Source organism: Callorhinus ursinus, unplaced genomic scaffold (assembly GCF_003265705.2).
Source record: "Callorhinus ursinus isolate GAN/ISIS: 27379988/994484 unplaced genomic scaffold, GSC_fseal_2.0 scaffold31, whole genome shotgun sequence".
In the NCBI taxonomy this organism is placed as follows: Eukaryota; Metazoa; Chordata; class Mammalia; order Carnivora; family Otariidae; genus Callorhinus; species Callorhinus ursinus.
The window spans coordinates 3987372-4014406 of NW_027397093.1; the positions used below are offsets into that span (position 1 = coordinate 3987372).

General features: G+C 38.3%; 1 protein-coding gene across 10 annotated transcripts in view; it reads right to left on the reverse strand.

Annotated features, from left to right (window-relative positions):
- The window catches only part of NRG3 (neuregulin 3), a 1135127-nt gene that overhangs the window by 22654 nt on the left and 1085438 nt on the right, over positions 1-27035 (reverse strand). For 3 of the 10 annotated variants that reach the window (XM_073878734.1, XM_073878728.1, XM_073878727.1), the window contains exons 6-9: positions 25062-25188; positions 10332-10465; positions 5473-5646; positions 174-245 (exon numbers count right to left, since the gene is read on the reverse strand). In XM_073878734.1, coding sequence (XP_073734835.1) covers positions 174-245; positions 5473-5646; positions 10332-10465; positions 25062-25188 — 507 coding nt within the window. The remainder of the gene's footprint in view (positions 1-173; positions 246-5472; positions 5647-10331; positions 10466-25061; positions 25189-27035) is intronic. The other 7 variants (XM_025880730.2, XM_025880731.2, XM_073878733.1 and 4 more) reach the window with 5 other exon arrangements.

The window sequence follows — 27035 nt, forward strand, 5'->3', positions numbered from 1 at the left end:
AAAGCACTTCCACATGCACCATCTCACTGAATTCTCACAGCAACCCCATGAGACGGATAATATGCTCCCAGTTAAACAGAGAAGTAAACTGAAGCTCAGAGAGGTGAAGTGACTTGCCCAAGGTCACACAGAAAATAAGTGACAGACTGAGACTCAAACCCAGATCTTCTTACTTGAAGTCCAGGGATCTTTCAACACACCACAGCTGTATAGGCAGGTGGGGTATAGTCTTCCTGACCTCTATCCTAGAATACAAAGTAAATGGGGATTGAGCAGGTAAGTGTGGCCTTTCCATAGTGACAAACAGGAAACCCATAATGGCATTACTCCACTCCATCCTTGTGACCACCCTCTCAGCCCGGGTTTAGTCTGTAGACTCGTGGCCACACTAGTTGGGGGCAATCAGGAAGCCCGACATGAAGCATCAAGGTGCTATCATCCTGAGTGTTCCTGCTTCACACTGAGTTTACAGGGACCAAATCCGATTTTCAGTGGGTCTCTACTCTGTAGAAACTGCCTCACTGCCAGATTGCTGAGCCTACAAACGGGAATGGAGGCATACAATTCCTCTCCAGGGATGAACATTGAAGTGAAGTCCATTGGGCCTCTACCAATATAGCAACTTTCCTCACATGGTTTCTGGAGCCAAGTAAGGTAGTTCGTTGGTGCACGGCAGCAGCTTGTCAAGAATGCTAAGGTACCATTCCAAGTCTTTGGAATATGCCAGGATCTGGCTAGCCCTCTTATTGCCTGTTCAGAGCTGGTGAATTTTCCAGTGCCAGAGAGTAGGGCAGGTATGTTGTGGATTCACAGAAATGTGGTTTGGGGTCCTGAACAGTAGTCCCTATTCTCTCAGTTATTTGTCCTTAATTTAAATGTTAAATGAAACATTAAAATTTAAGCATAATCTAAACATATCCACCCTCCATAGAATAGGTCTTATTCCCCTTGTCTTGCATTACAGTGCAAATAACAATCATGTTTATAAATGGAAAGAATAATTGCAATGAAGTGTCTTGCATACTAAATAGAAGTCTTTATTGTAAGGACAGAATCAGAGCAATTTAGGGGTCTGTCTTTTCACCAGTGAGAAAAGATGAGGATCAAATTTAGGTGTCTTCGTAGCTCCATCCCTTCTTACTATGCCTAGTACAGAGTTGGCAATCAATAAATCCTGATCAAGTGGATGCATGAATTCATGAACAAATTTTCAAGGTAAGTGCTCCCCTTATATCCCAGTTAATGTCCATTTCACACATAATAACAGCTGACATTAGCAAAATGTTTTTTAAAAGCATGCTTATGTCTAATTACCTCATTTAATTTTTTAAAAAGCTGTGGCTTATTTATTATTATTACCATGCGATGGATGAATAAACTAGATTAAGGGGCACTCAAGTGACTTCCCTCAAATTATACCTTTGGTAAGCAGCAGAGGAACAAGTTAATCCCAAATTGTTTGATTGTAATTCTTCTTATCAAAGCCAGAAATGAGTGGGAATCCTACCTAAGGTGCACTAGAACACCTTTTTAGGGATGTATAATCTTTTTTACAATTACAGTCTAATTGTATAGTCATGTACAAGGAAATTCCCTGGGGGATCTTATGCCTTTCACTTATACGTTATATGGTTGAAAATCTGACCCTAAAGTTTCTGATCAATGTCTTAATTTCAACAGGAAAAAAGGGGTCAGATGTCAACCTGTTAGCATCACTAATATGCATGAAGATAGAGGATGTCTGCTTATCGCATTCACCAGTGGCACAGAGCCAAGAAATATAATTGGGATAAAATTGTATTCCCCATAGATATCTTCTGGGTGTATCTGCGGGTAGAATTTAACAGGATGAAATGTGATGGTGACAGGTGCACATTCTTATACCAGCATCTAAATATTCCTTGTAAAACTGTTGGGTAAAGGCATAAATATCTCAGAGGACTTAGTAAATTGTAGCTTCATGACTACACTGGCATGAAGACAAAGTAATCAAAGGCAATTCAAACCAAACGTGGGGCAGTCTTCTGAATTACGGACTTGGGTGAGTAAGAGGAATTGCATTTAGCTTATGTGTCACCTTGCAAGTCAGGTATGGGACACATGGCTGGCAATAACTGAAATCTAGAATGTTACTATAACATGGAGAGGACTTCAAACAATTAGAACTCTCCAAAAATGTGATTTTGTTTTATATCAGACATGATTTTAAGTCCCAATGCCATTACAAGCTCTGGAATCTTAGATAAATGGCAGCTTCACTTATATTTTTTCGTTAATTAAAACAGGTGGGAATACTGACCTAGGGGAATTCCTCTGGGGACTAAATGAAGTAATGCCTCTGTGCTGTTCAACCAGAGGCACACTATTCAACCAGAGTCCTCTCTTCCTTCTCAGAATGAAGGGTCCCAGCACTGGTATTTGAGTAGAAGCTACATACTACTCTCCAGAAGTTTAAGTGAGAGTTACATTTCTAATGTGGTTCTGGATTAGAAGATACTTCAGAGTTCTGTGTCCCTTAAGAGTCACTGACTTCTTTCACAAGTTTGATCCATAGCTGGTCATTCAGTGACTATAAAATACCAGTTTGAGCTGCCTACCTCCGATCTCTCACCAAAGAAATCACAAGTGCATTTCATTTGTAACTAGGGGAGTCAAAGCATCCTTTTAAAGATGAGAAATTCCAACAGTAGTCACTTGGTTTGGTTCCCAGGGATTCAGGGGTCCGGCCAAGGAATTTGTGTTTCTACAAGGGACTCCGAGCCTCAGTTCCTGGTGTGCATGGCATTGAAATCAACTGACTAAATTGAAGAGATCCACTTTTCCCTCCAAATCCATACACTTAGCTATTCCATTTATACATCATCATCCATGAATGTGATTTTCTTCACATTTCTTTCCCGGCTTAGTGGTTCATTTAGTCAGAAAGGCTAGTATTCAATCTCGGTCCTTTTACACGGGATATGCCACCTTAGGTTAGCCATTTAAACTCTGCTATTCTTAGTATGTTCATTTTTAAACTTCTTAAAGGATCACTTAAGTCTGTAAAGTTGCTAGCTAAGTGAGGTAGGTATTCAGTTTGGATCCCTTCTACTTTGGAGGTGGCCATCTACTTCTGTGATTCAATTTCTTTCTGTCTAGCATATGAAGACATGAGTTTGATTTGCCTGACAGAACCTAGTTCAGAGCTCTGTAAGCTGTTGCCATGGTTGTCGCAGGTCTCTCATTCCAGGTAAAGCTCCTGAAGAATCTCTTCTTCATCTCATCCCTTCATCAGACCTCCCTATGATATGTGCTGGGTTCAAGCTGGGCTGACGTAAGTGCCAAGAAGAGAAGTCATACACACCAGGAGCCTAACTAGCAGACAGTGCCCACATGCTTGATAAACAAGTAGCAGATGGCCGATAGCTCTTGTTAATTCATTCACTCCCCCTTGGGGCTAGGGCCAGATTTGAAGAGGGTCTTTAGCTGTGAAATTCTATTACCAATCCCATTTCCAGCCCGGAGAGACGGTCAGTCCCCCAGGAGTGGAAAATAGCTGCTTTCAAGAACTGAGAATGAGATTGCCCCCTGAGATTCATTGTGCTGAGCACACAGTGACTTCGAGTCACCATTTATCAACATCGGGTGCATATCACATACAGAAAAATACACGTGGCCAGCCAGCTGGAGAGAATATTCTAAACCCAATGATGATTGAACCAAAAGAAAACTACCACTATGCGGACAATAAGTGTAAGTCTCCCAGGAGGTAAAAGACAAAGCAGTGCCTGAACATGCATGGATCTCTGAGCCTCTGAAGATTCATGTAGGTAGGGTTCAAGCCTATGCCTGGCACAGGCTCAGGGCATCCTTAACACATGGGGTAAGAGCCATAACAGTACCCAATGAAAAGAGAGACAGCATGGGCTGGGTTCTCTCCCCACCCACAAAATCTCTGAACTGGATTTCCCTTCACTCCTTCTCACCCATATATACATTCCTAAGTAACAGGCATTATTAGTGATTTAAGAATCACTATCTGTGCTTAGCGATTTAAGAAGAAAAGAAATGAAACATGATTAATTATAATTAGAGGCTAAATGCAAGCCCCTTTTCTAGATATAAGGCAAAGAGAAATGCAAACTGCTTCTTGACTTTCATTATACATTTTGGACAACCTGGTTGTTACGCTGAATTTACAAACTGTCACCCCAGATCTGTACCAAAGGTATTTTACAGCCCATTTGGAATTGCTTCAAAACTACAAATTTCTTTCTGAAGAAATTTGTTGCTGAGTTTTGTCAGACAGGGCATTGGTGTATGTATAACTTGCCAAGAAGAAAAAGAGAAGGTAAGGCTCTGTGATAGATATCTCCTAACTGCTTTGGCCCTCAGTTTGATATAGACAGTCTGGAAAGATCAGCCAGGCCAAAACAGCATAGAGACTTGGCCTGCCTTATCCAGAGTGGTAAAAAACAGATGCAACAAGAACGTGGCTTGAGTGAGAGAACGGATTCCTGAAATTTCTGGAATAAACCCTGATTGCATTGCTCTTGAAATTAATAGCTCTCTAACAGTTCCTGTGACAATAAATGCCAGACTAGTTTTCTGCTTACTATGTGTCAGTTACAAGCCCTTTACACATGTAATTTTTTTTTAATCTGCCCAACAACCCTTAGGAAGGTGCTATTATTTTGCCTAATTTATACATGAGAAAACAAGTTCAGAAGATAAAATTTTTTTCAAAGATGAGATTTAAGCTCCAGTCAGTTTAAGGAAGGGCTACCATGTCTGACTGGGCAATTTATGCCAATTAGGTGAATGGGGGCTAAAATTCATCCTACTCTACTCACCATGCCATGAGCCCAATGAGGGTCTGCATCCACTTGGAGGAAAGGGCACCTTTTGCACTGCAAGAATGAACAGCAGCCCTGGTGTCCAAAGCCCATCTTTCCACACCTATACCACAAATGAACCTAGAGATCTCAGTTCCGCAAGTTGTACTTTGACAATATGCTGTCAACATTGACTGAGACACGTTCAAGAACACTCTGGGCAGAAGCAGATACTATATATAAATACATTACAGATTACTGTTGAGGGTATTGCCCACAATATTGATTAGAGAACTGAGTAATTGTTTTTCAAACCTAAGAATGAAGGAACACATTAGTCCTCCTAAGAAATCTCTCTTTTTCTTTTAAATCAAAGACAAATCCCCAGTTGTTTTAGCAACTATATAATATACTGCCTAGAGAGCTATACACTTACTTGCTCCCTAGTGTTATTATTCTGTCTCACATTTCCCTAATATCTATTTTCATTGTACCTATTCTTTTTAGTTTATCTTTTGTGGAACAAAGATAGAAGTAAGCATAAATAGACTATTAATGACAAAAATCAAAGAAGAAAACCCCAAAGAACATAATAACTCAATTTAAAGTTTGAACATTCATGACACCCTCCCTAAATTCCATTGCTTTTAAGACCTACCCTTGACGAGGTATCATATCCTGGTCTGGGATCCTTGATTCCTCAAGTTGCTGATATGCTGGTCCCACGATGCCACCCAGCCTACTTCTGGGCGAGGGGGGTGTTCTCCTGAAGGCATTCCTATGGAGCATACCACTCCTTTGCCCTGGGCTGCAGCAAGAGGACAGACTCCTGCTGGGATGAAAGAAAACCAACAGATTGATCCTAGCACGAACCTTGTATGTGGCTGCTCAAACTTTTCAAACACTGCCTTTTCACTCCAGATACTCAAAAGTTCTAGATTAGGCTCTCCATCCATGACGGTAGAATATCTGCTAGGAGGAGACCAGAAGTTGCTGAATCCATTCACCCTTGCAGGAACTGAGACAAAGAGAAGTTCCCATGTTTCTGGCTTTCTAGTTTGGAGCACAATGGACTAAAAAAAATCACAGGTTTCCAGCCAAAGATAAGAGGTGGGCTTAAGGAATACTCAAGCTCCTGATTCTCAGCCACCCTCATTATCCAGGACAGAGTAGCTATCTCTCTAATAAAAATAAAAATGGCTTTGTTGGGCGCCTGGGTGGCTCAGTTGGTTAAGCGACTGCCTTCGGCTCAGGTCATGATCCTGGAGTCCCCGGATCGAGTCCCACATCGGGCTCCCTGCTCAGCAGGGAGTCTGCTTCTCCCTCTGACCCTCTTTCCCTCTTGCGCTTTCTATCTCTCATTCTCTCTCTCTCAAATAAATAAATAAAATCTTTAAAAAAAAAATGGCTTTGTTATTAGATACTGACAAAAACTAAACACAGGAACTCCGAAGCGATTCACCGGGAAAAGTTCATTTGTGTTAGTGGTAGAATAAATAAACCTCATTTGAGTTGGCCTTCTCTCCTTAACATATGTGCTAAATTCCCAGTTCACTACCTCAGATTTTCATCAATCTTGCGAAACTAAATTGGTTTTCTTTTGAATTTGCTTTTAATAAACATCTGATTATATATTTTCCTTGACTTATACCCCCAAACACCTAAATAACCATGTGTTCATATGCCATCACAGGGCAAAAGGCATACACGGGATATGTCTTAGGTGAGACTGAGATTCCTACATAGATCGTGCTAAGCAAAAGAGCTAGACTCTTTATAAAAATCAATTGCCAATTTGACTTGTTACCTATTCCATACCCATTTCCATCTCTACCCCACTGAATGTACCCTACAGCCGTGGGGACTGGTAAGGAGAACTCTGTTCCTATGTAGACATTCCATGTGATGCCAGTTTATGTGGTCAGACTTGTTCTGCAGGGTTCAGATAACAAGCGAAATTAGAATCTTTTGCTGTATTCTCATTTAACTCTAAAAATACCAAAGCCACATGGAGAAAGTTGAAAATCATTTTCAAAATTTCAGCAAACCTATCAAGTTCTAAAGGGACCAGTTTCCCAAAGTAATTTTACCCATGTCACTACATTAATTGGAATTCTGGAACTTTCCCTCCCAACATTACTGTTTTTTCTACTTAGTAGATACAAAACAAAACATCTCATATATTTAAGATCAGAGTTTGAGAACCTGACATTTGAGAGCCAGGAGACACTTTCCTGGTTTTGGCAAAGTGAATGATCAAACTTTACCTTCTTCAAGCCAACATTAACTTCTCGAGTTTGTACAAACACTAGGTCATACCTTGCAACATATTATACCTTCATTCTTTATCATGGTATTTCTTGTCTGTTGACAACATGGGACTGCTAGTTAGGTCACCGAGGCCACAAGTTTAAAGAGTTCCAATAGCTCTTTTCCCCTCCCTTCTAGCATCTATCTGTATTATCCAGGAGCTATTATGGCATCTGTGGGGGTACTCAGGCTTTGGTCCTAGAATTAGCTGCATCTGGGGGTGCATCTCAGGTCTGTACTTTACTAGCAGCATGATACTGGGGGAAATATTTCTACCAGTCAGAGTCCTAAAGGGAAAGAGATGGTACTCTAATTTGGGTCATTGGGGAGATTTTACTGTTTACAAAGGTGTCCTCAGTGTTTAAGAGGGGAAAAAAAGCCAACATAGGACACTACTGTATTCGGGCCAAGTAACGAGGGGAGGCTGTTTATATCACTGTAACTGAAGGGTTAAGGGGAGGAGGAAACTATCAGAGTGAAGAGGGAAGGGGAGTTGTAAGGAAAGGACCACCTGGCAGGCACTGTGGCCCCGGGAAGAGGGACAAGGGACTCAGCTGAGGCGAGCAGGGAGGGAGGGCACAGAAAGACCAGGACTTCAGTCTCCACCCATCCTTCCATCTCCTGCCTGTGCTTTGTATTGACAGCAGACAAGACAGCCTGCCACTCTTTCCGTGCACAGGGCAAGGCAGAAAAAGGTAAAAACTAAATATGGGTTGGAGAGGTGCCAAAGGAAGGTCTTAGCATCATGCTTCAGTATCTTCATAGGACTGTAGTAGGGCTACAAAAGAGATTATGCATGGAGCCGGGCAGGGAGTAGGGGCTCAGTGTAATGAGCTCCCCTGACTCCTCCTCTTCACCTGACAACTCGGGGGCTCATGGTAATCACCGAAAACCCTGGTCTTATTTCACTCTAAAAACCCCACATACATGCTGTCCATAAGAGAGTTATATTGCCAAAATGTAATGTAATAGGTATGACATAACATAATAGATTTTTCTTTAAAAAGCAAGAGGATTGTTTTCCCTTTTAAACATGAGAAATAATGGCTTTGAATTAATAGTTTTGTTATAATGAGTTATCCAAATAAGTCATGTTTGCAGTGCACAAAAAAGAAATTAATTATTCATAGCTAGCCAAACTGTCACAACAACAAAGTCTTCCACTATGAACTAGTGACCCATCTTCAAAAACAGTTCTACACCTACTGATCAATCAACTATTCAAGCCTTCTAACCCAGTGCATTCGGGAAGTTATAGAGCAGTTTGCAGGATGTGTAAATCAGTGACCAGGTTATCAATCATGAAAACGTTTAAGTCTACTGTATGTTTTACAAAACAAAAGCTATTATATATTAAACTATAATTTACAAAGTTCTAAAAGCACTTTATAAATCAACCCTTGTCTGTCTATCAGGACACAATATATGCCAACAAATACTGCAATGTCATTAAACCAAACAAAAAGGAAGATATCTTAAAAATGTCCTTATTTGATTTGTGAGTGGTTCCTAGAAACATAGTAGAAGCCAAGTTTAAGAAGGCGGTATGTCAACAGATAAGGAATAGGGTCGGGTATTTGCAGGTCAAATACATTAGAAACTGTAATTCTTTTTTACTTCAACTCTAAAACATTGATGGCATAATACAGTCCTAGAATAATATTATACATAATTATTTTACTCTACTGGATGGGACACCACTTCAACATGTGTTATAATCAGCAGGAGAAAATGTTGTTTTGGAGAAAATATCCATCTTATAAAAGACTGGTAATTTTGGACTTATTTCCCTAATTAAAGAGCTTCCATTAGATCTAGTGAACTAAAACGCTCTTTTAACAAGAAACTATCTGTTTCTTGTTAAATGCCTCAAATGATATCACCCAAAACTTGTAGTTAATAAATAAAGCAATAATCCAACAGCCAAATCAATATTTCAATTCCAAGGTGAAAATATTTAAACCATTAAAAAAAAATTTAGCAAACCTTTGGTATCTCAGTCTCTACTCACGTAGAATGAGGGAAAAAAAATCACCATCCAATAATGAGGATTAGTATACAGACTGAAAACCTCCCAGTAAATGTGGCCAGCATCAAGAAAATCCTTTTTTAGGGGACTCACTGACAGTCAAGGAAGAAGATACATGTATAATGCATGTTTCTGTCATGGAGGTTTTCCAAAACATTGCCTAGATATGTGAAAACCATGGGTCAACAATATTTATCTGTTATTGTTGGGGACAACTGGCTGTTTTTTCAAGGTTTTTTTTTTTTAATATAGTTGACATGCAATGTTATATTTGTTTCAGAGATACAACATAATGATTCTACAATTCTATACATGACTTGATGCTTATCACGATAAGTGACAACTACTATTTTGTACCTTTTCCTTTTTTGAAATTTTAATCTTTTCATATGTATATATCTAATTTTAAAATACTGTACTTCTCACTAAGAAAAGGATGCTTAAATCACTGCACAACTTCCACAAAGACTGAGGCTATTACATTCAGATGCACATAAACATAACATCAGTCCCAAATTTTGGCACTTGGTTTAGAACAAAGACTGCATCTTCGGAGTTTCAGATTTTTGTATATGAAATGCAGCACGTGACTAGAAGATGCTGAAAAACTTGCTTGGCCTCCGAATGTTATGGTATTTATAAGATAATCTTGTGTTTGGCTTTCTACCCCAAAGAACCAATTTCTATGGTCAGCTTGCAAAAGAGTGCCACCCCATTGATAACAGATCTTATAATCCCAAGGAGAACACCTGCCAAGCTTCCTCCCCCTGAAAAGTTTTTTTTTGTGTAAGAACCATGTTGGAAGACATGGAGTATGTCACATCAGCTGCCTAGGGAAGAATTAGTCATTAAATTTGCAGACAGTAATAAGGCAGGCTAGGAAAAACTCATGTTTTTAATAGTTTTTCAGAATGCAATTGTTTCATTCACTGGTCTGTGTCTGCAGCTTTGATGGGTGTTGTTAATAGTTCCTTCAGGCTTCTTACAGGTGCATGGCCGCCTGCTGTTAGCTTTGGTTTACTGGCTGGCAGCTGCTTGAGCATCCATCTCCATCTCCATGGAGAACTAAGGGGAAGCAAGAACAATCATCTCTCCTGAATCAGGTTGCCATTCGTTGGCCTGTGTTGCCCAGCATTAGACATAGTGTGAACGTGCCCATCCCCACCATGAGTAGCTACCTGTACCTGTGGTGTTTGACAGACTGGCTTCCTCTGTCAGGAGAAGGGACCTCTGGGAATGACTGGGGGCCGGCAAAACTTGACTCCATCATTTTCTCCAATGCAGTCACAGGATGCCTTTCCGCCTTTGAATACTGTGAGAAACCACATGCACAGAGTTGAGCCTGAGGATAAATTATGAGAGGAGGGCCTATAACACTATAGCTAGATATTGAGAAGTTACTGAACTTGCCAGTAATTTGTCCAGTGGGCACCTGATCAGGAGAATGACAGAGACATCATTGGCATCCCAATTTCTCACACACTGAGTATGATCTCTGTCCTCCCCGCAAACTCTGCTTAGATAAAGTCCATCCAGGAGGGTTCTCCACTTTAGAATTTAAAGTATGTCTTCTCATTTCAATTTACACCCATGGCACACTGTGCCTGACAGGCAAAAACACAAGTATTTTTTATTCGATATACATTTTGTACACACAAGAATTAATTAGTAGCTGGCCTACAAATAATAGGGGTTCAATAAATAGTGATTGAGCAAACTTCGGAACATTCTCAGAATTACGAGGGTATTGATTCAGGGTACCTGCCCTCGGCACTCCACCATTCTCCTCCTTCAGCCTTTGCCAAGTAATTACTGGGCTTAATAAGAGAAAGTTGTGAGCATTTCACTCTTTATAGCTAGTAAGCCGTGGTTTCACCTTTGACTATGATATCTTATAAGACTCAGGAGCCTTTGGGGAAACCTATAGAGATGACACATTAAGAAAAACTTTTTGCCCCAAGGGAAATATCATATGGCATCTCAACCAGGCAGCAAACTGTCGACTTTAATACTCCTGGGACACATAGCTCTTGAACAGGCAACAAGGGCTAGCAGGTTTCTCTTCCAGAAACTCTAGATAAAAATTATCCTGACAAATGACAGTTTTAGAATGCTAACCAATCCAGAGAAAATTCTGAAATCTGGATATTCACATCTGACGTACGAACAAGAATTTTACAGAACAATGAAGACAGATATGCAATATACATATGGAAAAGTGTACAACTGCATTCATTGTAAAGGGATAAAAATCAGAATAGAGAAAATTAAATTTCAAGAAGATCTAGTAAAGGTACAGATTCAAGAAAATTAGAGTTGGTACTAATATGTTGAGGTACAAATTGCCAATATGTTCCAAAATGTTAAATATACACACTTTTTGATCCAGAATGTTACTTCTAGGACTTCCCATCATTAATATGATTGTAAAAATTCAAAATAATATCACTAGAGTATACCAGTGGTACAATTTTTAATAACAAAACAAAATAAATATAAAACACAAACAACTGGACACAATAGAAATATCCACAAATGAAAACTACACAACCGTTGAAAAGAATAATATCAAGGTACAAAAAAAAGTATGCATAATATGAATCCATTTGCATAAATAAGGAAAATGAAGTGAACAGATATACATATATTGCGAGTGTGTATATGTGTATATATATATATTTAGTTTTATGTATACATATACACACATATATAGATTTTGTATGTACATGTACATATATATTTCTATGTGTGCATTTGTGTGTCTGTGTGTTTCCCATGCAACCACACAGGATGCAGATAAAAAAGAAAACAAACCGTTAACTGGATGTTATCATTGGGGAAAAATGTATCAGTGGATATGGGTTACTGAGATTAGGCAAAATGTCAAGGCTATGTAACTAACCTTAAGATTTCAATCTCTTATTTTCTTCTTAAGTACTTCCAAAATAAACCACATAGGGGCAGTCATAACCATGTCTTGAAACACAATCTCAATTCTACAAAATGGACTCACAAAAGTAGGTCAGGCTTTTTGCAAAATGGAGCAAATTGACACAGAGAAAAAGAAGATATGGAGATAATTTGGAAAAGGTGGCTATTTTCAATAATCCAAAATTACAAAGATCCAAAAAATGATGTAAATACCTTCATGTGTGCTTTTTTATTGACTAATTAATGTTAATTATTACTAACCATCCATGGGAAAAGTGCACTGAATAGACATGTCACTGGAATATAACCAACATTCTGACTCTCTATTTGACCTTCAGGTTCTATAAAAGACCAGCTAAGGGTTTGTTTGTTTGTTTTTTAATCCCAATTTTTAATAAATTGGTTTAGAAGGCAAACTTGGATGCCTGGAATACTCATCTACAGAAACAAGTGAGATGATCTGGAGACATCTGTGGCAAATGGGAGGCGGTAAGTCTCTGCTCCTGTAGAGGTCTATGGGGGCAACATCAGCCAAGTGTTTCTGCAGCATCTAGATTTTCTAGAGAAAAATCTCTGCTTCTTTTTTTGGAGGGGATACCAATCAGTTTTTATTTTTATTTTATTTTAATTCTAGTGTAGTTAAACTACAGTGTTATATTAGTTTCAGGTGTGCAATATAGTGATCCAATAGTTCCATGCATCAAGATAAGTGTGCTCTTAATCCCCATCACCTGTGTCACCCATCTCCCTTACCCACCTTCCCTTTAGTAACCATTGTTTGTTCTCTATAGTTAAGAGTCCGATTTTTGGTTTGTCTCTTTTTTTTCTTTGTTCATTTGTTTTGTTTCCTAAATTCCACATATGAATTAAATCATATGGTATTTGTCTTCCTCTGACTTATTTCACTTAGCATTATGCACTCTAGCTCCATCCATGTTGCAAATAGCAAGAGTTAATTCTGTTTTACGACTGAATAATATTCCTATATGTTTGGGTGTGTATACACACACACACACACACACACACACACATCCCATATCTTCTTTATCCACTCATCTATCAATGGATGCTTGGGCTGCTTCCATAATTTGGTTATTGTAAATAATGCTGCAATAAACATATGAGGTGCATATAGCCCTTGCTTTGAATGAGACTTTTGATCCTGAAAGCTAAAAGGTTTTGCTAAAAATCCTAGATTAAAGTTTTGAATAGAATCAACCTGATTATGTTCTGCTTATTCATACTGTCTATAATAGATACTATGTTCTAAATCTTTTCTTTCAAATGCTTGCATTGTTGTTATACAGTTGCTTCCGATTGTACTATTTTGGTCAATTAACACAAATTTATTTTCAAAATTTATTATTTTGGATTTTTCTTCTCTCTCACAGACTTTATGAGAATCATTTTCACTTCAGTGGCTGCATTTAACATGCGATTCAGGTTTAAGTTGCTGTATTCCTATCCAGGGTTGGTTGGAGTTCTCAGGAGAACCCAAAGACAAAACAAACAAACAAAAGACACTAGTGGATTTTAAAGCCCTTGGCATCTACAGCTACAGCAAACATTAAATGAAACCCACTGCTAACCAAATTAACATAAAACCTACGCTAAACATCTGTTTACCTCAGGATTATCCAGTGTATCATGACTACTTTTTAACAAAAAATTATAAGGCATACTCGAATATATATACATAAATGAAGTCTGAAGATGCAAAATAAGCACCACAACTTGACTCAGATACCACAGAAAAGTTGGGATGATCAGACATGGAATTTAAAATAAGCACAATAACTATGCTTAGAGCTGTAAAGGGAAAGGTAGACAGCATGTGAGAACAGATGAGTAATGTAAGTAGAGAGATGGAAACTCTAAGAAATACTCAAAAGTAAATCTAAATACAAAAAATACTGTAACATAAATGATGAATGCACTTGATAGGCTCATCATTAGAGTGCACACAACCGAGGAAAGAATCAGGGAACTTGAGTATTAATCAACAGAAACTTCCTGACATGAAACACAAAACAAAAACAATATATTTAGAAAAAAAGAAGAGAAAAAAGAAAGGAAAAAAAGAATGATAAAATTGAAAAACTGTTGAACAATTTCAAATGGTATAACATATGCATAACTGGAGTTACTGAAGGAGAAGAAAGAAAATGGAGCAGGAAAAATATTTGAATAGTGACTGAGAACTTTTCAAAATTATTGACAGACACCAAACCATAGCTACAGGAAGCTTACAGAATATCAAAACACCATAAAGGATAAATACCAAAAAAATCTACATCACAGCATATCATATTCAACTGTATTTTTTTAAAAAGGAAAAGAGAAGTAAAGAGAAAAATAACACAAAAATAAAATAAAATGCTGAAAATAAAACCAAAGAAAATAAAAACCTGCTTATAGAAGAAAAAGATTAACAAATATGGTGGAATTCTAACCAGAAATCATGCAAACAAGAAAAGACAGGAATGAAATACTTAAGAATAAACACCAAACTGAAAATATATCTCTGGTTAAATTATCCGTCAAAAATAAAGGAGAAATAAAGACTTTCTTAGACCAACCAACAAACAAAAAACAGGAAATTCATCACCAGCATACTTGTCCTGCAAAAAATTTTAAGAGAAGCTTTTCAAGGAGAAACAAAATGATATAGGTTAGAAACTCAGATCTACCTAAAAAAGGAAAAATGCCAGAGAAGTAATAAGTAAAAGTAAATTAAAATATTTTATTTTTCTTATTATTAATAGATCAAGTTGAAAAAAAGTGTTCAAAATAATTGGGTATTGTGGATATACTGTATACACAAATTAATAATTGGCAGCAATTTTATACAGAACAGGAGAAAGGAATTGTGAATACTCAATTATAAAATACCTGGACTAACCAGGTTTTTGAAAGTAGACTTAGATTAGTTGTAAATATATATTATAAAATCTTGAGTAAACACTAAAAAATTATAAAAAGAAGTATAATTGATATGTTAAAAGAAGAGAAAAAATGGAATCACACTAAATAATAAAAACCAGAGAAGGAATAGAAAAGAACAAAAGAAATAAAGAACAGGTGCAGGCAAGGAATTGAAAATGTTTATAAATATGGAAGATTTTAATCAAACTATATCATTAATCACTTTAAATATGAGTGGTCTAAATACACCAATTAAAAAACAGAGATTATCAGCATGTGTGAGAAAAAAACCCAACTATATGTTGTCTATAAGAAACCCACTTTAAATATAAAGACAGAGATAGAATAAAAGTAAGAGAGGAGGTAAAAATATATCATGCTAAAAGAAAGCTGGAGTAGATATAATAATTTCAGACAAAGCAGACTTCAGAACAAGGAAAAGTTTTGGGGACAAAGAATGATGTAAAAAGTATCATTTACTTAATGATAAAGGGCTAATCCTCCAAGAAGATAAAACAGTTCTTAACATTTATACACCTAGCAACAGAGCATCAAAATACATAAAGCAACAACTGATAGAACCTCAAGGAGAAATAGACAAATCCACTATTATACTTGGAGTGTTCAACACCTGTCTATTAGTAATTGACAGATTCAGCAGTCAGGAAATCATTGAGGATATGTTGATTCATATAGCACTTTCAATCAACTGCATCTAATTGATACTCATAAAATACTTCTAAAGTGGCAGTCTACACTTTTTTTTTTTTGAGCTCATGGAACATTCATCAAGATAAATCACATTCCTGGCTATAAAATACATCTTAAGAAATTTTTTTTAAAAGATTTTTTATTTTTTAAGTCATCTTTACACCCAGCGTAGGGCTCAAACTCACAACCCTGAGATCAAGAGTCTCATGCTCTACTGACTGAGCCAGCAGCCAGTTGCCCCATCTAAAGAAATTTTTAAGAGATAGAAATCATAAATAGTATATTCTCAGACCATATTGAAATTAAACTAGAAGTCAGTAAGAAAAAGATAATTGGAAAATCCAAAACTATTTGGAGAGTAAACAACATACTTGTAAATAACAGAAAGGTCAAAGAAAAGTCACAAGAGAAATTTTAAAATATTTTTAACTAAATGATAATGAAAATACAACTTATCAAAATTTGTGTTAGGTAATCAAAGTAGTGATTAGAGATAAATTTACAACATTAAATTCTTACACTTAAAAAGAAGAAATATCTAAACTCAGTCATCTGAATTTCTATCTTAGGAAACTAGAAAAAAAAGAGTAATTTAAATCTGAAACAATCAGAAGAGAAATAATAAGTTAGAGAATTAATAAAATTGAAAACAGGGGTTTCTGGATCACTCAGTCGGTTAAGCATCTGCCTTCAGCTCAGGTCATGATCCCAGGGTCCTGGGATTGAACCCCACATTGGGCTCCCTGCTTGGCGGGAAGCCTGCTTCTCCCTCTCCCACTCCCCCCGCTGCTTGTGTTCCCTCTTTTGCTGTGTCTCTCTCTGTCAAATAAATAAATACATTCTTTTAAAAAAATAAATAAAATAAAATTGAAAACAGGAAAAGAATAGAGAAAATCAACAAAAGCAAAGCTGATGCTTTGAAATGATCAATACCATTGATAAATCTCTGGTTAACCCAGAAAAAAAAAAAAAAGAGAAAAGATTATCAATAACAGAAGTGAAAGAGGCCATCATTACTACTCCCATGGACAGAAAAAGGTTAATAAAGGAACACTATGAATAACTGTATGCCCTCAAATTTGATATCTTAGTTGAAATGGACCAATTTCTTAAAAGACACATGTCATCAAAGTTCATGCAAGAGGAAATAGGTAAGTTTAATCACCCTGTATCTATTAAAGCAACCTCCCTATTAACAAAATAAGTGTCATTTAGGAGATTTGGAGATTCTAGGAAGGAATACAAACTTTGCTAAGGAAAAATGACTGTATTTTATAAATATATGAAAGAACATTAGTGGGAGGTAGGGATCAGGGGCTTGCTGTCCTAAGTAACTTTGAAATGAGTGGAATCTTTAGACTAAAGGAAAAGTACTGCTCATAAACACTATCTGGCTGATGGATATATCTTTGATCCGTCTGCTGAGAGGGCTTAGAAGCAAGGACATACTCAACAAAAACCTACAGAAAACCTATACTGAACTGATGAAGTATGTCAAAATGACACAGGAACCAATTGAAAGAGCTACCAATGACCACAGCTGAAAGAAGTTGATATAAAATAAGAAAAAAATATTTATTGAATTATAACTCAAAGTATAAAATAAGTATCCATGAATTCATACTGTTAGATAAATGATGGACTTAATAAATAAATGAGGAACAAGAGATAAACTCTTTGCAGTAGCATTCCAAATAACATGTAGATACTCTGCCTTTATGAAGGGGGTGCATAACTCCCACTCCTTAAGTGTGGGCTACAGAGTCACTTCCTTCCAAAGAGAACTCTATAGAAAGGAAGGGAAGAGTAAGATCACAGGGGAGACTCCTACCTCAGGTGACAAAGTAATCATTAACAGTGTTAAATCATATTGATAATTGCACTTTTGATGAGTGATGATTTGGCACTTTATCTCTGTTGTCTTTCTCCTCACATTCCATTACCCCCAATCTAATCCGAGAAAAACATCAAACTAGTTCCAGTAGAGGAGCATCCTACACAATACTTGACCACTACTCCTAAAAACTGTCAGAGCCACTAAAACAAGGAAAATCTGACAAACTGTCACAGCCAAGAGGACATATGACAACCAAATGTTATGTGGTATCCTGGATGGAATCCTGGAACAGAAACAATTAGGTAAAAACTGAGGAGACCTGAATAAACTCTGGATTTGTGTTAGTAACAAGGCATCACTGTGGGTTCATTAATTTTAACAAATGTACCATGTTAATATACGAGGCTAATAGGAAAAACTGAGTAGAGTGTACATAGGAACGCACTGTACTATTTTTGCAACTTTTCTGTAAATCTAAAACTGCCTTAAAAAATAAAGTCTACTTTAAAAAATAAAAAAGTTTTAAAAAAGCAAAAGATACATACCCCCAAAAAAGAAGCAGAAGAAGCAGAAGCAGAAGCAGCAGCAGCAGCAGCAGCAGCAGCAGCAGCAGAAGAAGAAGAAGAAGAAGAAGAAGAAGAAGAAGAAGAAGAAGAAGCAGAAGAAGCAGAAGAAGCAGAAGCAGAAGCAGCGGCAGCAGCAGCAGCAGCAGCAGCAGCAGCAGAAGAAGAAGAAGCAGAAGAAGCAGAAGAAGCAGAAGAAGCAGAAGCAGAAGCAGAAGCAGCAGCAGCAGCAGCAGCAGCAGCAGCAGAAGAAGAAGAAGAAGAAGAAGAAGAAGAAGAAGAAGAAGAAGAAGAAGAACAACAACAACAACAACAACAATAACAAGGATGGGGAGGAGGAGGGGCTGGGAGGAGGAGGAAGAGAGGAATTTAGAGACTAAAGGTAGAATTCAGTCTCTATTTTCAGCTATAGGCCCTCAAAGTGTAGAATCCACTCAGCAAACAGCCTGCAACAAACCTCCTTAAAGGTGGCTTAACTGACCACGATTATAGCCTTTGGACATTTTTATGCTCTATGCTGAAAGCATTTCTTATGGTTCCTTCCAAAAGGTATACACTTCCATCCCTGGGAGGAGTTACAGTCTGCATAATTTTATCCATGAGATAATATCTCCAGTGAAGCTGCCCGCCTGACCCTTTCCATTAACATTGCTGTACACTGTTACAAAGTATGGTAGGTGACTTCATGTTCTTTTCTTGCATTCGTACAGACCTTGACTTTCTGTGTGTGTACCTGTTTTGTTAAAACCTCATTCGGTATAATGTACAAAATGTCACTTTAATACCTAATAAGGAGATGCCACGGTCCATTCACTGGTCCTTTCAACATGAGCTGAATTGATTTCCTTTTAAACACCCACAGAGGCCCTGGTCAGTACTGTTATCTCTTGGCGAAGCACTCATCCCAACTGGCTTTCCTGAAAGCCCGCCTTGTGGGGGCTCCTGGGTGCTGCAGACCTCCACTGTTGTTTGCACTGTCACCTGCCTTTCTCCTAACACACTGTTGATGGTGCACCAAAATCAGTAGACCTGTCAAATGAAGCAGGCTCATGTTGGAAGTGGAGCGCCGACGTTTCCAGGTCTGCCTGATGCTCGCAGCAAGAGTCAGAAGGGTAAATGAAAGTGTGTCTGTGTTGGAAAGCAATGATGACAGAGCTGATAATCACCTGGTCTGGAACCCCAGGCAATAATGGCAGGAAGGAGGATATTTTTAAAGGGTTTTAAATGTCTCTCTCTCTTTCTGCATTGCTCCCAACTCCTCTTTGTCTGTGTCAAAATGTTCTTTACTGGAAGTCTGACTTAGGAGCCCAGAGCATGTTGAAAATGAGTGGTTAGGGTATATTTTAAAGTGTGATTTCTGATGCAAGTAATTAAAAACAATTTGACCACTGTTGCTGTTAGGAAATTTTGCACCATATCCCACGCAAGAAGAACTATGCCAATTGCAGTCAAATTTCAACCCATTTCCATGGAAGCAAGATACCCTTTCTATGCACGGGCTATAGCAAGCACTCCTCCTCACTCCTACCCCCTATGACCCACCTTCTCACCTCAACCATGTGCCCCTTTCAGCCAGCGAGACTGAGCACATGCCATCGTTCCCTCTTCTGAGGGAGCTCTTTGCTATTCTTATATTGTCAGGTCAGCTCCCAGACCTGCCTTCTATAAGCTCTAACAGGACTGTTCACTCACTGTTGACTGGAGGCCTTGGCAGATTCCTTGTCGGATTTTTTGGTTAATATCTCTCACCTACAGTAATCAGTAAGCTCCTTGAAAGTAAGGACACTGTCATTTTGGGTCATCATTATATCCCTGGTCCTTAATGCAGTGCCTGGTCCTTACTAAATATTTAATATATATTTGAATAGATGAATGTATGAATCTATAGTGAATCAGTAAGTTAGAATTTGAAATATACAACAAGAGATCAAGTTTTAAACCAGAACTATTCAAAGTTAATGTTGATTCATGCTATAAAGAAGTTACCGATTACCTCTTCTGACCAACCCTCTTACAACTATCTGACGAACTTCAACTCACTCCCAAGACTCAGTTCGTATGTCACCTACTTTGGGCAGGATTCAGTATTCCCCCCAGACAATCACAGATGTCCTTTTCCATTCTCTGATAGCTCTGTGACTTCATGTATATGCTTACGTACTTGTTTCTACCACGAGCCTGTGAGGTCCCTGAGGTCAGGATCCATCTCTTTGTAAGCTTTTCATACAGTACCCAGCAGAGAGAAGTGTTTAATAAGTATTATAGAATAAATGGATGCCTCTCTCTACCAATTATCAAGGCTGTGTTAGGCATTAAATTCTTATGACTCTCCCAATGCATGCAAATATTATCTTTCAATTCTTCCTCATTGAATGTTACTCCCCTAAACCTATCTTTCCTGAGAGGGTTCTTGAAAAAAGGGTGGGAAGGCGTACATAATTTTATTCCCTTACTTTTCACTTAAGTATATTTTCTCTTGATTTTAAGAGAGAAGGGAATCATCTCTTTTTTTAATTTTTATTGTTATGTTAATCACCAACATTACATCATCAGTTTTTGATGTAGTGTGATCATCTGTCTTTTAATGACTTCTCTTTCTGATCCCTGAATCAGGCTGAGAAGTGTCGCTCAGTCTGGAAGTTATAACGCTAGCTCTAGCCCGCTCTCACGCAGCACACAGTCAATGAGGTCAGTTCATCTCTCTGAGTCACAAATGCTTCATCTGTTAATGACGGTAAGGCGCTCGACGCTTCTACCTCACTGCCAGGTCTAGTTCTGCAGCCTCTGAGTCAAGTGTTTCCAGAGTATCATGTTGCTTCACGGGACTAGGTGTTTCACATCTTGTTAAATGACTATAAAGTGAAACACTTCCCCATGAATGTTTAATGAACTTAAGGGAATGCCAGACGCAGACAATTCATTTGTTAAACACTGCTATTTGCAAAGAATTTCAAGTAGTTAACCTGGGCTTCATGATAAAATAAAGATTTGCCTGATATGGTGTCCCAGCAGGAAATTTTCCCTCCCAAGGATTAGAGTGTTTGTGGATGACCCATTACCCTCTGTGTAGTAGAAACAATGATTAGAACTCCTATGCTGGGCATTCAGAATTTCCTACTGGATGCACTATGCAACTTGAGCTTGGACTCTGGATTTCCTCTCTACTCTTATATTTGGGGAGGACAATTTTCTGTTGGCGGGGGGAGGGCTATCCTGTACATTGTGAAATATGTATCAGCACTTCTGCCCGCTGCTCATAGATGCCTCTCAAGCTGTAACACCCAAAGTCTCTCCAGACTGCCAAAAGTTCTCTGGGGCAACACTGCCCCCTGTTGAACCACTGAGTTATAAAGATGTGAGTTTGCCTTTCTGCTACTCACAGGCAGTCTGGCAGCGATAAAAATTTTTTGAGTCCCATTTCCCTCTTCTGCACATAGAGGGTGTAAATTAAGTCGTTGCTGTTAGGACGAAATGAGGCGATGTATTTATATCATTTAGCATGATTCTGTATATGTACTCAGTCCATGATATTTGCTATTATGATGATCACGATTTCATTTATCATTGTTTGCTTTTAACATTGACGTTGGTATTTCCTCAAAGATCTTGGCAGAAGAAGAAAAAAGAATAGACCTACAAAGAAAAACTGCTTTACTGAATTTTCTTCAATACCCTTGCTTTTTTCAATATTCATGCAAAAAATCTGAGCCACACATCAGATTACTGCTTGTCCTCAGACCAGGGCTACCTGGCTTCCAGCTGCATAGATGTCCTCCATACTTCTTGCATATCTTCAGCATAAAATGGAAGGAGAGCAAATGCTCTTAAAACTTTCTGTTCCTTTCCAATGTATTATTGATATATATTCTCCATTACTATTTTCTCCCATGATACACTACATGAAAAACTATAGTCCAATTGTTATTTGATTCTTATAACAAAAATAGGAGCAAGAGTATCAGCAGGGACATAACTCACCAGACTGAACATTTGACTAGAAATATATGGACTAAGAGTGTACTACACAGTCAAATAGTTAAATGTAAATTTAAAAAAATACCATGTTCTCCTATTAAATTAGGAAAAGAAATGATGACAAAGGTATAACAAAGCTAGTAGTGACCCACATTGCTTTCTAGCACTGAAATTGATATGTGCCTGTGGGAAAGCAGCTTATTTATTCCAGTCTAGTCTGGTTAAAGGGACCCTCTCAGGCAGTCCCTTGGACCCAAGCAGGCAAAGTGTAGGATGTTATGGCCAGCATGCATGTGTCTCCTCGATGCACCTCACTCTCCTTCTCCAGGGTCCTTACAAGCCTTCCTTTCCTATCTATTCTCTGCCTCAACTCCCAGCCCAACCTAAAACTGATGATCCCTTGAAATGTATTGTCGTAGCTGACCACACACCAAGTCAGAGAAAAAAAAAATGTCCTATATGTACTTTCTTTATCCCAAATGGGAGAAATATAAAGACACTTTGCCACATCTTATCTTGGGCCCTGTGGGAACGGTCTAGTTGAGCCCACCCTCTGCTTCCCTGGCTAACATACAAAATGTGGGTTTGGGTGGGCCAGAGAGGGGAGGAGAGGGAAAGAAAAAGAAAAGAAAATCCAATGTGCCCAAAAGTCTTTCAAATGTTGCAACCCCTACACTTTGTAATTTCTTGTTATTCTAATTCTAATCATTCCAATCAAATGAGGGGTGGGGATGCATATGAATGAGGAGTCTATTTTCGTATGCCTTTAATAGTAAACAATAGGAAAGAACAGGAATGTCTGTCTAGAAGAGAAGTGTGAGGACGTTGTGAAGTGGCCACCTTGTGGACAATTATGCTATCTCTCGAATGAGTTCGTGGAGAGCATAAAGCAGACAGAAAATCCTATTGATCTTCTGTTTGGTGAAAATGAAGGATACAGAACTATATGTGTGTTTTGGCTGCAACCTTGTAAAATGCATAGGAACTGACCGAGACTCTTCCCAACCAAACTCTAGACAGGCTCCTCTGAGCCCTCTTTTCTACTGGGCCTTAACTTTGGCCTCTAAGAACTGCAGATTCCCAGCACAAATGACTTCATTCACTCATCCCCACACTAAAAGACTTGAGTAAACTCTAATATAGTCTCTCTCTTTGTTTTTTAATAGCCTCTAATAGCTCAAGGCTTCACCCCTAGAATGACCCTAACTTTCCTTAAAACGCCTGCCTGAAAAACAAAAACAAAAACTCCAAAGTCTCCAAAAGAATTTACTGTTTGTTCTAGCCAACCCTGGAGGAGGAAAGGCCCCTGACCTGCCTTTCTTGGAGCATTTACTTGAACAAGGCTTATAAATGTAAGCTGCCCTTTGTCATTTTGAGATGTATATGTATCTCCAACAATTCAGGAGTTTCTTTCTCAAGGACCTGAAAGCCAAATCTTTGAAATGTAATAAGTAAGGATAGGACCTCTGTCCCCCTGTCTCTGTGGAAGTAACAGAATTCTAAACTCCATTAGTTGTCATCTAACAGACACAGCTGACTAAGTACACTGACTGGCTCTGATTTTTCACTTCCCTGACTCTGTCAAGCCCCCACTGATTTCTCTCTCTATTCCCTCATTCTCCCTTTAAAACAACCAGTCACCTCTGTACAAACTGAAGTTGAGTTTAGTTCGTGCTGGAGCTTCTTCCATAATGCAATAATACATTACTGATTAAAATCTGTCCTTACTATCTTAACTACTGACTGGCTTTGTTTCTCTTCAGCAAGCCCAGTTGCTAAGGAATTGAAACCTTCCATCACTGCATTTGTGTGGTGAGGTGGCGAGATAATAACTCAGAAATCATTAGCAAAACCATCCTTTCTGTTACAGAAAAGAACAGTCCCCACATAACTATGATTACAAGTTTAACAAAACTTTGCTGGGAAGCAATTCTGATTTATGAATTCCACACTAAACATCTAAGTACATCTGTTATGCATAGCAAATGGTGACTTTCTGGGTAATGACTTTTTAGAATCACAAATGATGTATAAATTCCCAGTGATTTATGCATGGGGAGGGGCATGAATATGTCCTGGGTGATTGTCTATTATACTCAAATACTAGGTTTATACCACGGCCTTTGTTCCTTCCTTTTGTGTCTCAGAATCCGGAAGGGCAATCTTATATGGGGGCAAAGAATTGTTACTACCTTGAGAGGACTATTTCAGTATGTCTTAGATGATATTTGCTTGTCTTTAATTAGTGTTTTGTAATGTATCTCAGAAATGATTAAAACAACTGTAGAAAGAATGTAGGATTCAAAGAGCTCATATTTCAAGTTCTGCTATCTATTTAAAGTTTGGTATCAGGACATACTGACTCTGAGACTACAACTCTCCCTTCCCACGTCTCGTACCTTTGACATCTCTCACACCCCTTACCTTGGAGTTGCTTGAATATAGTACACATTCCATGGCTTTATTTTTTGTTTTTCATAGTCTCTTTTCCTTTGCTCTTTGACTAGCTGATGAACATGTCACCCATCCAGCTCCCTTTGGTTTCTTCGCCAATCTTTTGGAATGTCAACCATTTCAGCCCACATACCCCCTCTGGTTCTGGTGTCTGTATCTCTTACCACATTTAAGTTCGCATAAGGTAGAGAACATTGTACCCCTGGCCCCCAGCACAATTTCCAACACATAGTTAGAATGTAATAAGTCATATGGAACAAACAAATGAAGCTCTTTTTGCTTCTAGAGATTAATTTATATTGCAGATTGTAATCAAAAGCTGAGATTTAATTTTTCTCTGTTTCAGCTTGTACATGTGCACGAGCCTACACAGCGAACTGCAAGATGATTTAAGGAAAAATCCACAAAGTACTGAAAAAAAATATACAAGTCTGATCCCAAGCTCCCCTTCCCCTCTGAACTGGAAGCACTGAGGTGGGTTCGAGGAACAGAGGTATAGACAGGAAACTTACATTTTGCAGTTGGACATGATTTTTCACCAAGTTCTCTGACTTTGCCATTGCGTTGGATGCTTTGAGGCTATAGTTTTTACCATTTTGTGGTTCTTTCAGCTGCTCTTGAATTTGTTTAGCTTGTTTCCTGCAGGTTTAAAGAAACGAACACATAAATAGTTACATCAGTTTGTTCTATTCATATTTTGGGGGTTCATTCATTCCCAACATCTATATTTGTCATTTGTGAAAGCTGGAAAGCTCATTTAACAAACAACATCCTTCCTTCATTTTCAACCCACCAACCCCATTTGATAAGTTCTAATCTGGAGAGAAGCTGGTTTTATCTATCAGCATCCTGGGATTCACACCCAGTGGTGTGCCAAGGGCAGACAGAAGCATAACACATCATCCTGGCCCCCAGAGATGCAAGAGGTCCCTAACCCTTAGTGCTCAGAGGTAAAGAATTAGAAATGCTCTGAAGTTAACCAGTGGAAAAATTTGAAGCTTGTACCTAGCAGCCACATATAACATAGTAGCAAAGTTACATCTCTATTTGTTACATTTACATTTCCAAACATGTGTAGCTTGATTGCATAGCCTGCATATATATTTTCTCTTCTACAATTTAGAAATAGCTCATTTATTGTTACCATTAGACCTGAATGTAAGGATTTTTATTTCTACTTTGTAAATAATAATGAAAATATAGTTCAGTCTTGAAAGAACATCTGCTATGTGCCAAGCATCATTTTAAGTGTTTTCCATGTATCAACTCACTTATTCTTCGCTACAATGCTGTGTGATGAGGCATTAACCCATACTCATTTAATATATGAGGAAACTGAGGCACAGAGAAATTAAATAATTTTTCCAAAGTCACATTGCTAGTAAGTGGTGGAGCTGAATTTGAACCCAGCCCATCTGGCGTCATCCTCTCTACTCTCAACCATTACCTGGGACCGTCAAATCACTTGCGCATATTCCCACAGCTTCTCAGTGGGAAGACTTGAGACTGTTCTCGAGTTTCAGACTCTGAGTAAAGTACTCTTGCCTACCTATGTGGGTGACTGTTGCTTAAGTCACACCAGAAGGATGCAACAAACTACTCCCTTATTAGCTGCTCTCTTCCAAGGGCTTTACAGTAATTATCTATCAGCAGAAGACTCAGTGCCCATAAACACACACACACACATTGCAGAATCATTCCGCCAGCCCGAACTTTTAACTCTTCCTAAGATCCCTGTCAAAGATAGAGCCTTTGGTGGATTATGTGCACGGTTTCCTGCAGAGAACTTTTCCTGAGAATGGACTTGGGTATCAGAGGGACCGGGATTTGAATCCCACCACTGCCACCCACCACTTCTATATTGATTTCCTAAATCGAAATGACTGTTTTCCTAAACTTCTCTGAGGCTCAGTTTCCTCATCTGTGCATGGTGTTGTAAAAGCTAACTTCCATGGATACTGTAGAAACCGAATATGAGAACACCTGTAAGGTGTTGATCTGCTCCCCTTATTATTTAGCAAGCTTAGTTGTATGGGCAGATCCTACAGAGAAATTAGAACATTGGCTCAAAGATAAAAGAAAGGATGGTATTAATTGCATCTCTCACAAGCAAGTGACAGTGTTTGCTACCAGATTTGGAAGCTCTGAGCATCATTAACTCTTTTGAATTTATAATAGCAGTGATGTAGCTCTGTTTGTTTAAAAAAATTTATTTTATCTTTTCAATTTTGGGGGGGGGCTTTTATCTCCAGTACTTTTAGTTGCTTTAATCCAGTTGTAATAATATATCTATTTCTTAAGAGCTAATCTGTAGCCTATTGTTAAAAATAAATCTATTATATCAGCATTTTATGAAGCACATTATAGCCACAAAATCCCATCAGGGATTCACTGATGAAGGAAACAGGAGATCAGGAGGTTCTACCCAAGTAAATTATCATGAGGCAGTAAAGGGGGCTAGGCACAGAGTGAGGATCCAGTTACTC